The 12,454-nt window shown below is 56.8% G+C and overlaps 1 protein-coding gene across 1 annotated transcript; it reads left to right on the forward strand.

Moving 5' to 3' along the window:
* Positions 1-235: 235 nt before the first annotated feature.
* C14H16orf89 (chromosome 14 C16orf89 homolog) lies at positions 236-12,454 on the forward strand. Its single transcript, XM_069485698.1, has 8 exons — positions 236-482; positions 3,572-3,721; positions 4,698-4,848; positions 5,907-6,024; positions 7,959-8,094; positions 8,690-8,794; positions 9,712-9,798; positions 12,324-12,454. The coding sequence occupies exons 1-8, from the start codon at positions 275-277 to the stop codon at positions 12,452-12,454; spliced, it is 1,086 nt and encodes a 361-aa protein (XP_069341799.1). The 5' UTR covers positions 236-274.

Here is a 12,454-nt window from a genome sequence, read left to right on the forward strand (position 1 = left end):
GGGTGGGCCCCTCTCCCCAGCCTGTGGCCAGTGGGCTCGCGCCCAGGACTGGCCTGAACGCCACCCTCGACGACAGCCCCCTGCAGCCGCCCTTCCCAGAACCCTTTGCCCAGGCTGCCCCAGGCTTCTGGGCAGTCCTGCCTGACCACTTGTCTGCAGGTCTGCCGGGGGAAGGCGGGGAGGAGGAGGCAGGAGGAGGGCGTGCAGAGGCCGTCTGGCCCCAGCCACGGATCTTGGTGCTGAGCGTGCGACCAGCCGCGAGCAGAGGCCAGCCATGGCCAGCCCGGCACTGCTGCTCCTGCTCTTACTGACGGCACTGCCACCGCTGTGGCCTTCCTCACTGCCACGGCTGGACACTGCAGAGGGTAAGGCCACCGTTGCAGGCCTGATCCTGTCTGCACTGGAGAGAGCCACCTTCTTCCTAGAGGAGAGGCTGCCCGAGATCAACCTGGATGGCGTGGTGGGCTTCCGGGTGCTGGAAGGTGAGTGAGCCCTCACTCCCCTGGACTGGCTCCTGCGAAAACCAGCCCTCCGCTCGGTCCCGTGCCCCGCTGTGCATGACTCGGACCTGCAACCTTCTGGCCCCGGAATAGCCTGCTTTGGCCTTAGGGAAAGAGGAGGCGATGGGCTTGCTCTTCCTGGGGGTCTGGGGCCAGTCGGCCGTCACTGGGCTTGTTAGAAGTAGAAAGGACTTAAAGCAACGTGGGAACAGATTTGGAGATTATTAGTTTCTGGGAAGGAAATGATCCGTTTGACAGCCCCCACCCCACCCAGACATGCCACAAACAAGGGGGCAGGGAGCGTGCCGCTTTAACGGGTGCTTGTGGGAGGGCCCCTCCCCTCGCAGGAAGACAGCTACAGAAAGGACTGGGGACCCTTGAGGTCGGGTTCCAGCCCCGGCTTCCTCTACTTCCAGCCAAGCCACTGAAGGTTCTGTGAAAACAGCCAAGTGTTTGTTTCTCTTTGAGAGATGTAGGATCCCCGAGAAGGAGGCTGGAGACAGGCCAAGGCAAACAGGGAGACACACACACACACACACACACACGCACATAGACACACACACACCAGAGTTGCAGCGAGCCCCTCCCCACAGACCACCCTGACCAAAGCGGCAGAGCCCCCAGGCTTGGTGCCCGGCTCCCGGGCCGGGCCGTGGGCATCTCCCCAGCCCCCTCTGCTGCCAGCGCAGTGCTCCGCCCAGCCAGGAGCAGGAGGAGCAGGGGGCCCAGGACAACCTGCTCCATCTTGGCTGCATGGCCTCTCCCCGTGTCCCTTCCTCACCCGGGAGCGCCCCAAGTCCTGCCCCCCCTGGCCAGGCCAGGGCTAGGGCAAGGCGGGGGACACACCCAGGGACCCGGCACTTAACCCCAGCCCCGTATTGCGACTGCTCTGGAAATGAAGGACAACCATAATCTCACACGACGGGACAGCTTCCCCACCAGCACAGCGGGCACCGTGCCCAGGGACCACGGTACTTTTAGGGACCCATGAAAATGTTTTATTTCTTTTAAAATGAGAAGAAAGAAATGAACTTTTAAATGGAAGAAAACATTTTAAAATGTAACATAAATGTACTCGTCTTTATACCATCCGAGTTGTACAATAGTCTGTCGTGTCTCTTTCTGATGGAGGAGGGGCCGTGAGGGCTGAGAAGTGGCCGTGCAAGCAGGCGTCGGGTGGGTGCTCCCCGGGCACCTGCCGAGCGGCTCAGAGGTGAGGAAACTGAGGCACAGAGTTCAAGTGCCTCCCAGTGCCTCCCAGCTAACAGGTGGTGGGTCTGGGCCGTATTGACTCGTGGCCATCCCTGGTGCCAAGCACAGTGCCAGGTGTGCAACAGGTGTTGAATAAGCGCTCATGAAACTGAGGGACAGAATCTTGTCATCAGCAGCCCCAGAGGTCTGTGGTTCCTTGCGGAGAGAGATGGGAGGGGCCGGCGGCTCCCAAGGGGGCAGGTGTTTCCGGGGTGCGTTTGATAGCACGAGCCGTTCCCAGGCGCCTGCTGGGTGCCGGCACACCCTGTGTGCGTTGCGTGGGCTACTTTGCTGCCTTCTCTCCACATCGCTGAGGCCACGTTGGCGATTGTTGGCCACTTTTTACCAATGAGGGGGAGGGGTGCTCTTAGCCATTACTGGGTAGCACTGACCCTCAGTGTAACAGCCCCAGACCAGCTGCCCTCAGCAGGTGAGCCTGGCTCCCCGCTGCTTGCCTCCCCTCCACGCTGGGCACCTTCCCCTTGCGAGAATCTATTGCTGAATCTATTGCCGCATAGCAAATCCCCTGGGAACTCAGCTGCTTAGAACAATGACAGCAGTGAGCTGCCCCCCCTCCCCCAAGGGAGCAAAGGCAGTGCAAGCCGTCCTGAACAGGGCTGCAGAGCCGCCTGCCTGGGTTCAAATCCTGGATCTTCCCACCCATCGGCCCTCCAGGTGGATGGGAGTTCCACCTGGGGTCATGTATTTCATGTAAGTCATCCCACCTGTAGGGCTCAACACTTACTGGCTGTTAGTGCTTCTGTCTGCAAAAGCATTGAGCTTCCTCGACTAAGGGCAGCGACTCCCTTAGCCGCCTCTTTCCAAACAACGAGCTCCAAGTGGGTCCCGCTGGACTTTGTAGACCCGGAGCAGGCACAGGAGGAGACACTTTGACATGCCCAGGCCCCTCCCTATCAGCACTCCCTAGCCTGTGCTGCTTCCCTGAAGGTTTGCTCAGGGAGGGAGCCAAGGGTGTGGGGGTTACGGAGCCTGCAGGACTCCCTCGGCATCCTCCTTAACCTAATCCACTCTCCCTCGCGGTTTCTACCTGAGGGCAGCTACCCTACCTCCTCTCTTACCCCTCAGCCCTGCACTGATGCTAGCCCTCACGTCCCCCCACTTTCTGGCCACCTCTTGTCCTCTCTCTCCCCATCACCATTCTCTCCCACCCCTTCGAGGCCACTGCTAGCCCACAGGGTATCTTTGTAGGAATTAGAAAAAGGCATCCCCTTCTGCAAGTCACATGACTGCCATCTGCTGGGAAATTGTCTTAATACATATATAAACCCACGATATGAATGTATCACTCTTTTGTGCAGTGCACGACCAGCACAACTGTACACAGTGGCTCTCCACCCTACAATCTGAATCCCTCCCTCATTTTTCCTTATGACTTTGCACTGTGGATAATACTAAATCCTCTCTACACATTAGCTCATTTAATCCTTACAACACCCCTCCAAAAAGTAAGGACTATTGTTATCCCCACTGTACAGATAGAGAAAGTGAGAAGGAGAGAAATGAAATGACTTTCTCTGGTTACACAACAAGAAGGATTTAGAGTAAGGATCTGAACCCAGGCCCACCTCCAGAAACCAAGGTCTTGGCCACCACCTTCCACCACCCTGACCCCCACCCCTATCTGCCCCCCCTCCCGGATCAGCTCCACAAAGGCCCAATTTCCATAAGCTCAGCAAATCCCTCACCCTTGTGTGCTGGGAAGGCAGGGAGGCCCACCGTAAACATTATAACTTGGGGTATTTTTTCCCACCCAAGGGGCTTGTCAGATGGTGGAATGAATGAATTCTGTTCCCTCCCAGGGCAGCTAAGAAGTGTCCAGGCAGAGTGGGCCCAGGACCCCCTGCTTCAGCCGCTGAGCCTGCGCGTGGGGACGCTGGCCGAGAAGCTGGAGTCGCTCCTCCAAAGATCCATCTTCTACCTCAAGCTGAGCGACCCCGAGTACCTGAGAGGTAATCGCACAGGTGGAGTCCCGTTTCCAGGGACGAGGCATCTGTGTGGGCTCCTCCTGGTGCAAGGCAGGGTCGGGACAGCCTGTAACCTGCTTGTGACCTGTTGGCCGAGCAAGCCTCAGGTAGACCCTGGGGACATTCGCTCATCCTTGACTTCAGACTCAGCTGACCCCCCGCCTGTGCAGAGTGGGTGGGAAGTGGCAGCGTCTCCTCGCATGCCTTCAGCTCCCGTCCCAGCGTGGGGCCTTCATCCGAGACCAGAGTGGAGGGTCCAGTCTGGTCTGTCCCAGAGGGTGGCCGTCCAAATGGCCGGCAGTTCAGCCTGTGCACGGCAGACACTGGGGTGTTGCAGCACCTCTCTGTGCCTTAGAACGTGGGGAGCCTCGCTCCTCACTAGCCTCTAGTGACCCAACAAAGGTCCCATCCAGTAAGCCTGGCCTGAGTTGTTCCTGGTGCCGGTCAGGGAACACTCATAAAACCGGCCCCTCTGTGCTGGTCTAAACCTGTGCGAGTGAGTGGGGACATTGTCAGCCAGGCCACGATTTCCGGTCACACAATGGCCCAGCTGCAGGTGACCACACCCCAGCCCCTCCTGGCACGGGGTTGGCCTCCCTGCAGTTGAGGTCCCCCCAGGCCTGGTCCCTAGCGCCGTCCTAGCCTGTGCCATCGTGAAGAAGCCCCTTGGCTGGGCGTCTGTTTTGTAAGAGCTCCACTTTCTCTCCAAACCCAGCTTGAGACGGGACCAGTTTTGCACGTGTCGAGCTCCCATGGGTGCCGTGGGTGTAGTCAAAGCCTGTCCCAACACTGCTCCTATTGATTGGGGGGGAGGATTTTTTTTTTTTTTTTTAATACCCAAAGGAGCTTCTTGAGTGTTTCAAACCCAATATGGGACCAGCAGGAGGGGTTTAGCGCTCCCGAGTGCGCGTGGGTGGGCGGAGGACACCCAGCTCCTAGCCCCGCCTCTCCTCTCCGCCAGAGTTCCAGCCCACCCTCCTGCCTGGCTTTTGGAAGCTGCCCCGCGCCTGGACCCGCACCGACGCCTCCTTGGTCTACCCCACCTTCGAGCCCGAGGACTCCTTCTCCGAGGACAGCAGTGACTCATGCCTGGTGGAGCTGCTGGGAACGCGGTAGGGGCCCGGGCTCCCCCACTCCCCACCCCACCCCTACATGTCCCCATGTGCCCCGGGCCAGTCCCAGGGTTTGTGCAAACCCAGGGCGGCTCGAAGGGTGGGGCACCGCCAGCCACCTGGCGGTGTCCCGGCCCCACAGCAGGTCCTTTTGCAAACCACATCTGAGCACACCCCCTCCAGTGAGACTTCCTGCGCTTCCCTTTGTTCCCTGGACAAAATTCCATTTCCTCAATGCCCTGCTGGGTGACCCCTACGACCTGGCCCCTGGGCCTCCTTTCATCCTCTCCGCCTCCCTCCACTTCAAAGCCTCTGCTCCTCCCGCCCCCCCTCCCCACCTCTCCCCTGCACCTAAGTCACTGGGCCTCTCTCCAGGACCAGCGCCAGCGGCCTGACCACGGAACCGTCCCTGACCCGCACACCCGCGGCCTCCCTGGTGGGCTCTGCTACACTCTGGTTGCCACAGTGCCGTCTGCGGTTGTCCGAGGGGCCTGTCTCCCCACGCGCTGCAGGTCCCGGGAGGCGGGACTGAGCCTACCTTGGCTAACCGGTTTACCCAGCCGCTGGGTGGGCTTGGAGCCAGGGCCTGGGCAGAGTGGCAGCAGCTGCCGGCCACATCCTCTCTGCGTCCTTGAGAGAGGTGTTTGGGCCAGGGCACGCTGGGCCCACCCTGTTGCCGGCCTTTTCCCTGGGGAAGCCAGGCAGGAGGGCCGAGCAGCGCCGTGCTGACCCCGGGCTGTCCGGGTTCAGGCATCCGCTGTTTCGGGCAGTGCTGGGAAAGATGTTATTTGAGAGTCCCATGGAGCAATAGGAAGTCTCAGCCCCTGGTGGCTTCCCCCACCCTAGGATAGCTCCAGCGTCGCCTCCCCTGTGCTAGGGGTGCCAGATTGAGCAAGTCATGGTGCAGGACACCTGTACTTGATCTGGCACCTCTGTGCCCAACCAGGGGCCTGGAACCCACTGGGGATTCCAACAACTGGTGGGGAGGTCACGGCCTGGGAGGGCCCAGGGCGGGAATGGGGCCCCACCCTGACAGCCCGGAACCCCTTTTCCCTCAGGAATGACAGCAGCCAGCCCTGCGGGCTCTCGGACTCCTGCAGGGCCCTCATGACCAAGCCGGGCTGCTCGGCCTACTGCCTGTCCCACCAGCTGCTCTTCTTCCTCTGGGCCCGAATGGTGAGTACCGAGGGGCCCAGCCACGTGGGAAAGGGCAGGAGAGACGAAGGGGGCTGCTGGCGGTGGACTTTGTGTGCCACACGCCAGGACAACAAGCAGCCCTTTGGGTTTGTGCCCCAGATAGGAGGGAGAAGGGAGAGCCCCTGCCACCCCGCTGTGTGACGGAACTGCTCTCGTAGCGGCAGGGCTGGGGAGGGGAGACATGGGACTCTGTCGGACTGGCAGGACCAGATAGCTTTGTGCGCTGGCCTGCGTCACAGGGCATCAGAAAAACAAAATGGGAGGTACAGAGAGAGAAAAAAGAGGAGCGGCAGACAGGGCTCCGTGAACCACAAGTGATCGGAGAAGGACTCCTGACAGTCTGCTGAGAGCGGCTCACAGGGGAGCAACCCAAGTGGTGTCCTTAGCTGTAGCCAGAAGAAGGTGGCTTGTGCCGGGCATGGTGGCTCACGCCTGTAATCCCAGCACTCTGGGAGGCCGAGGCAGGAGGATCACTTGAGCTCAGGAGTTCGCCTGAGCAAGAGCGAGACCCCGTCTCTAGCAAAAATGGAAGAATTAGTCGGGCATGGTGGCACCCTCCTGTAGTCCCAGCTGCTCGGGAGGCTGAGGCAGGAGGATCATTTGAGCCCAGGACTTTGAGGTTGCTGTGAGCTCCGATGACGCCACGGCACTGTAGTTGTGTCAACAGAGTGAGACTCTGTCTCAAAAAAAAAAAAAAAAAAGTGGTTTGGGAGAAGGAAAGAGGAGCGAATCAGAGCATGCCTCCACCCTGCTGCGGGATGCCGCCCCTCTCGGAACTTACTGACAATTTCTATGGCAAAATGACACAAAGGAATGACTAGATTGAAATATCAAGGAAGTTAGCCTCGTATTAGTTTGCTTGTATGAGCCGCATTTTTAAAACAAAATTGAATTTGTTAGGAAAAAAGACGGGGAGGGTTTAAAGTTGTGAACCCGCAGGCTTCAAAAGGACAGGGTTCCCCGCAAGTCCGCACCTGCTCTCCCAACCGTCCCAGGAGACCTGGGTGCACAGTGCCCCGCTATGGCCTGTGGGGCCGGGCATGAGGCGTAGGCATGTTCTGGGTCACATCTAGGCGGAGGGTCTGTCCTTGGCATCCTGGGCACTAAAGCCTGGCGGGGGGTGGGGGTGCCCAGCCCCACCCCACCCCCACCTCTCCAGCCCCCAGTGATCTTCCAAGCCCCAAAATAATAATAATAATTTTAAAATATATATATTTCTTTATATTAGAAAGGTAGGGTTCATGATCTCTACTCAGAAAATGTTATTCAGTGTCCAGAAGTTCTTAGCTAGAAGACACTCACTGTTCTTGTTTGACAGGATTTTTAAATTATTATTATTATCTCTTTGCAAACTGTGACAGATCAGTATTTTTGTAAATGCAATAAAAATCAAATTACAAGGAAAATTATTTTATTAGAGAAAACAGGTAGAAAGTTACTCTGGCCATAACTGTAGAAATTTCTGAAGCTTATTCTAAGCTCCTGTCCTTTCCTGGCGAGGGGACCCGCCCGCGGAAGCCGCCCGTGGAGTGAGTCCAGCTGCCCCCCAGAGTCCCGGGCATCATGTCGGCACCTCCTAGCTGTGTCCACACAGGCCAGAGCCCCCTAGAGCAGCTCCTAGCGGCCTCACCCTTTCCCCTGAGGCTCAGAAACGTTGATCTGGCTGGCCAAGGCCACACAGCTCCTGAGTGGCAGAGCTGGGACTGGAAGCCGGCTGTCTTTGACCCCCAGCGATGGAGCCCCAAGCAGGCTGGGAGTGTGGGGGGGGACGAAATCCCAGAAAAAGGAGAAAAGACATGCCCCAAACGCAGCCCCTTCGGGACCATCTCAGAACGGCAAGTCTTGGCCCAGAACAGAGTGTGTGTCTGTCCTCCGCACCCCTGACTTCCCCGTCTCCGGTGTTTGTCCCCCAGAAGGGATGCACCGAGGGGCTGTTCCACCGCAGCCAGCACTATATCGACCTCTTCTGCGCCAACATGATGGACCTGAACCGCAGAGCCGAGGCCATCGGATACGCCTACCCCACCCGGGACATCTTCATGGAAAACAGTGCGCCTGGCATTCTGCCCGCGGGACAAAGCAGCAGGGTGTCCGGGATTGGGGCGCGCACACACACACACACACACACACGCAGGAGTAGAGTTGCCAGATTAAGCAAGTAAAAATAGAGTGCTCAGTTAAATTTGAACTTCAGATAGGCAATTACTACATTTTTAGTGTAAGCTTATCCCAAATATTGCATGGGATATGTTTATACTAAAAAATTGTATTTGCTGTTTATCAAAAACTCAAATATAACTGTGTATCTTGTATTTTACCTGCCACTATGTGACAGCTTCCTGTCCCCAAACGCTAACCCAATGGCGGAGCTCTGGACAGACGCACTGACTAGCTGACTAGCAAACAGGCCCTCAAAGCCGTGGAGGTGGGGCCGAGAGGGAGCCCCTGGGAGGCTGCTGCGTGGCTTGAGTGTCCAAATCCCTCCACCAACAGCCTCAGGCTGCCTCCTTCCCGCCAGTGTTGAACGCCCACCTCCTGGCATTGCCCCGCCCAGTGGGAGGAGGCAGGTGGCACCGTGTGGCCTTGGGGAGTGGGGCGGGGGGAAGGTGGGCAGGCCTGCAGAGCCCCCTGTCTTTGCTTGCAGTCATGTTCTGTGGAATGGGAGGCTTCTCTGACTTCTACAAGCTCCGCTGGCTGGAGGCCATTCTCAGCTGGCAGAAGGTGCAGGAAGGATGCTTCGGGAAGCCTGGTGAGCTGTGCTCCTGCCCTGGCTGGGAGCAGGAGGGTGGCAGGGGGCCGGGTTTCTAGGCCAGGCGGGGAAACAACGCATTGGTTTCAGGGGTGCTGAGAGAGATTTCTAACATGCATGTGGGTGCGCGCACACGCACACACACACACGCACACACACGTGCAGGTGGAAATGGGCTCGGAGCTGTGGGAGCCAAAACTTTGCAAGATGGGAGGCAGTCTTGTTGGCAGGTGTTGGCCCCCTGTGCCTACATCAACAAGTTCACTCCTTCAGCAAGTATGTACCGAGCCCTGCGAATGTGCCAGACACCCTCTAGGCTCTAGGGAAAACCAGAGTCCTTTGGAAAAGAGACAGAAACCACCTGAACAAACCAATAAGGGAAACAATCGCAAGTTCTGGTAAGAGCCATGAAGGCGACAACAGGCTGAGAAAGAGGAGCACACGCAGCAGGTTCTTTAGGTGGGGTGGTCAGGAAGGGCCGAGGGCCCTTTTCAGCCGTGTGACACTTGACAGTGGGTTCTTTTTGGAGTAAGTCACTTCACCTCTCTGAGCCTCAATTTCCCTGTCTGTAAACAAATGTGCATAATAATATCCACCTTCCTGAGCTGTGAGGGGAGTGGACAAAACACACATGAAACCGCCTTGCCTGTGCCACGTGCAGGGAAATGCTGGCGTCCCTAACGAGAGGCTTGGATGCTCTAAGAAGCCAACGCTTTTGAAATAAGAGAGTCTGTTTTTAAAACAGACTTTATAAAATGAAGATTCTTAGGCCTCTGGACCTATAGAATCAGCAGTCTGGGGGTCCTGGAACTTGCATTTTTTCACTTTTATTATTTTTAATAGATACAGTAACATTTAAAAATACATCTTAGAAAAAAAATCCATCTTGAAAAGTTCACCTTTGGCTCTTCTCCCAGATGTTAAAGATGAAGAATTATCTAAAGCTATTCAATACCAACAGCATTTTTTGAGACGAGTGAAGAGGCGAGAAAAACAATTTACAGGTAATGAAAATACCCAAGGTATCTTCTTGGCATGAAGCAGACATCCTAGCAAAGTGGAGGCCTGTGCTCATTCATTCTCCTTTCTACACAGGTTCCCCTCAGTGGAAAAAAAGGCCCCTGGCATCACCAAAGGTGCACCAGGTCAGAGGGCCTTCATGTTTAGAAGGTGGAGGGAAGGGGAAGCGTCTCTGACGGCTGCCTCTTAGAAAGTGGGGAGTCCAGAGACACTGCCCCCAGTTAAAAGAGAATAAGAGAAACTTCAGATTGTTGTTGAACATCACAAAGATAACCATTCTAGCCAAGGTCTGGTCAGGAAAATAGAACCTACCTTGAGAACTTCAACAGAAGGAATTTAATACAGGGAACTCGTTTCAGAAGTGTTGGAAGAACTAAAACCAGAAAAAGTGAGAAAACTCAGAGATTAACCATTGCAGGAAGCCACGCACTACCCTCGCTGGAGCTGGAGGGACAGCAGGAGGAGGTGGTCTTAGCAAACCTGCCGCAGCAGGATACGGAGGAGACGTATAGAGGAGGCAAGAAACATGGTGGCTTCTCCCCTGCGCCTCCTGTTGTCAAACCTAGCTGCAAGCCAGTGGGAAGGCAGCCTAGGAAACGTAGTTTGGAGGGGTCTGTGTGCTGGGGTTTAGAGCCAGGAAAGGCAGGGAGGGGACCTGAGAGCCAGTGGGCACACGACCACGACAGTCCTAGTGGCCACACGGCCTGGTGTTCCCAGGGCTGCTGCAGTTTACACCTGTTGCCCTGCAGCCATTATGAACAGTGTCCCCTTTCCTCCCCAAGTGTCCTGGTTGCGATGACAAATTGTATGGTCAGCCCACCAATGTAGAGAAACCGAGAATAGGATATAACCGTATTGGGAGGGAAGAAAGGCAAGAAGTAATGTTGAAGGAAGGGAGGGAGGGACCAAGAAGGGACAGGGCTTTGATGCCAAATTCTTCTGATAAAAAGCAGGGAGGGAGGTGGAAGAGCCAGCTCCCTGAGTAGATGTCCTACATGTGCCGGTAAATGATTCCGGTTAACTAAACATCTCTCCATCGACCCCCTCTGGCCTCATCATGTACCTGCCGGGAGACAGGAGAGGGGAGCAGAAGCACAAATTCCTTGGGTCCCTTTTGCAGCTGCCACCACAGGCCATGCAGGGGAAGGGAGAGGAGCTCTCAGGAGACTTCCAGAGGCCCCTGCCCTGGCGAGGCCTTCTTGAGCCACAGCGAGCTGGGGCTGCCTGTGGCTGGGGTGACTGGGGCTTCTTATCCACCCCCTGGACAACTGCCCCTTCCCTGGAGCCCGACAGCCCGACACGAGGACTGGGGGGTTGCTGCAGAAAGCCTAGAGCCCACGGCCTTTCCTCTGACCCCTCCAGGTTCACCTACAGCTTAACAAATTGCCTGGGAGTGGTGTGTTCATTCCTGCCCTTGTGACACACAGCCATGGAGCAGGAGGCAGCTGGCAGAGAGACAGACTAAGGGCACAGAGTTTGAGGTCAGGCTGTCTGGGTCTGAGTGCAGCATCTGCCTCTTGCTCGCTGTGGGAGTCACTCAACCTCTCTGAGCCTCAGTTTCCTCATCTGTAAAATGGGCACCAACCATGCCCCTTTCATAGGGCTGTTGGGAATTAATACCTGATCCTCATGCAAAGTGCTGCCTGTGGCATTTGGTGTACTGTAGGCCACTGATACTTGTAAACTGTCGGGGTCAGTAAATCAGCACCTTGAAATCTGCATTTCCCTCCCTCCAAGGGACCTGTCCGAGGTCTTTCCCTTCTCAAGGTCTTTCAGCAGGGAGGAAAGCAGACCTGGCTCCCTCTCACCTGAGCACATAGGTTGTGAGACCAAAGGTGTGCAGCCCACTCTGAGCTCAGAGAACTAAATACATCCAAGGGGGTACTGTCTCAGGCAGGGGCTCATGCCTGAGACTCTCATTCCACGAGCCATGAGATCACATGGGACTGGACAGGCCAGGGGTGGCTATGAGGTGGGCCACTGGGGTCAAGAAATGAGCTGTGGAGTCGCCAGGGCCAGGGAGCTCAGCTCTGCACCCTGAGCCTCAGTGTCCCCATTTTAGAAGGTCTTATGCAGGGCCAGAGACAAGGTTCTATCTGATGCATGCGGCTGATTGAAGTAGGCCATCGGGGGGACAGGTTAAGGCCAGCAGGAGCTGGACAAGGGTGTGGCCTCAGGTCAGATCCCACCGGGGGTGGCGGTGGGGATGGTTTGGAGCATAAATTGCACCACCGAGTTATCTCCCTGAGACAAGGCAGCCAGGCTTCCGCATCCCTGCGTGAGTAAGTCATTTGGGAGGGGGCATACCCCCAGACGGAGAAGGGAGCCCCTGGCAGCTGGTGAGTGGGCGCCCAGCCCAGCAAAGGGAATCTAAGGGACACCAAAGCATCCACACGGTGCCTTTCAAGTTGGCGGGGTGACATCTGGAAAGCACTTACACTGGAACTGTGTTGAATAAAAGGCCAAGATCGCCACCACCTGGCACTCACAGGGGTCTCTCTCCCCCCAGATGGCTGCTCCACCCACAACACAGCCACGGCGGTCGCAGCCTTGGGTGGCTTCCTCTATGTCCTGGCAGAATACCCTCCAGCACACGGAGTGCCGCGCCCGTCCACACCGTCACCACCAAGCAGCCATTGA

The sequence above is a fragment of the Eulemur rufifrons genome, chromosome 14 (genome assembly GCF_041146395.1).
Source record: "Eulemur rufifrons isolate Redbay chromosome 14, OSU_ERuf_1, whole genome shotgun sequence".
NCBI classification, from domain to species: domain Eukaryota; kingdom Metazoa; phylum Chordata; class Mammalia; order Primates; family Lemuridae; genus Eulemur; species Eulemur rufifrons.

Bases quoted from the DNA above. Each gene is read 5' to 3' on its own strand.
- C14H16orf89 (XM_069485698.1), top strand. From the start codon at position 275: ATGGCCAGCCCGGCACTGCTGCTCCTGCTCTTACTGACGGCACTGCCA. The intron at 6,025-7,958 runs GTGAGTACCGAG...TTTGTCCCCCAG, and splicing joins TCTTCCTCTGGGCCCGAATG to AAGGGATGCACCGAGGGGCT. The intron at 9,799-12,323 runs GTAATGAAAATA...CTCTCCCCCCAG, and splicing joins GCGAGAAAAACAATTTACAG to ATGGCTGCTCCACCCACAAC.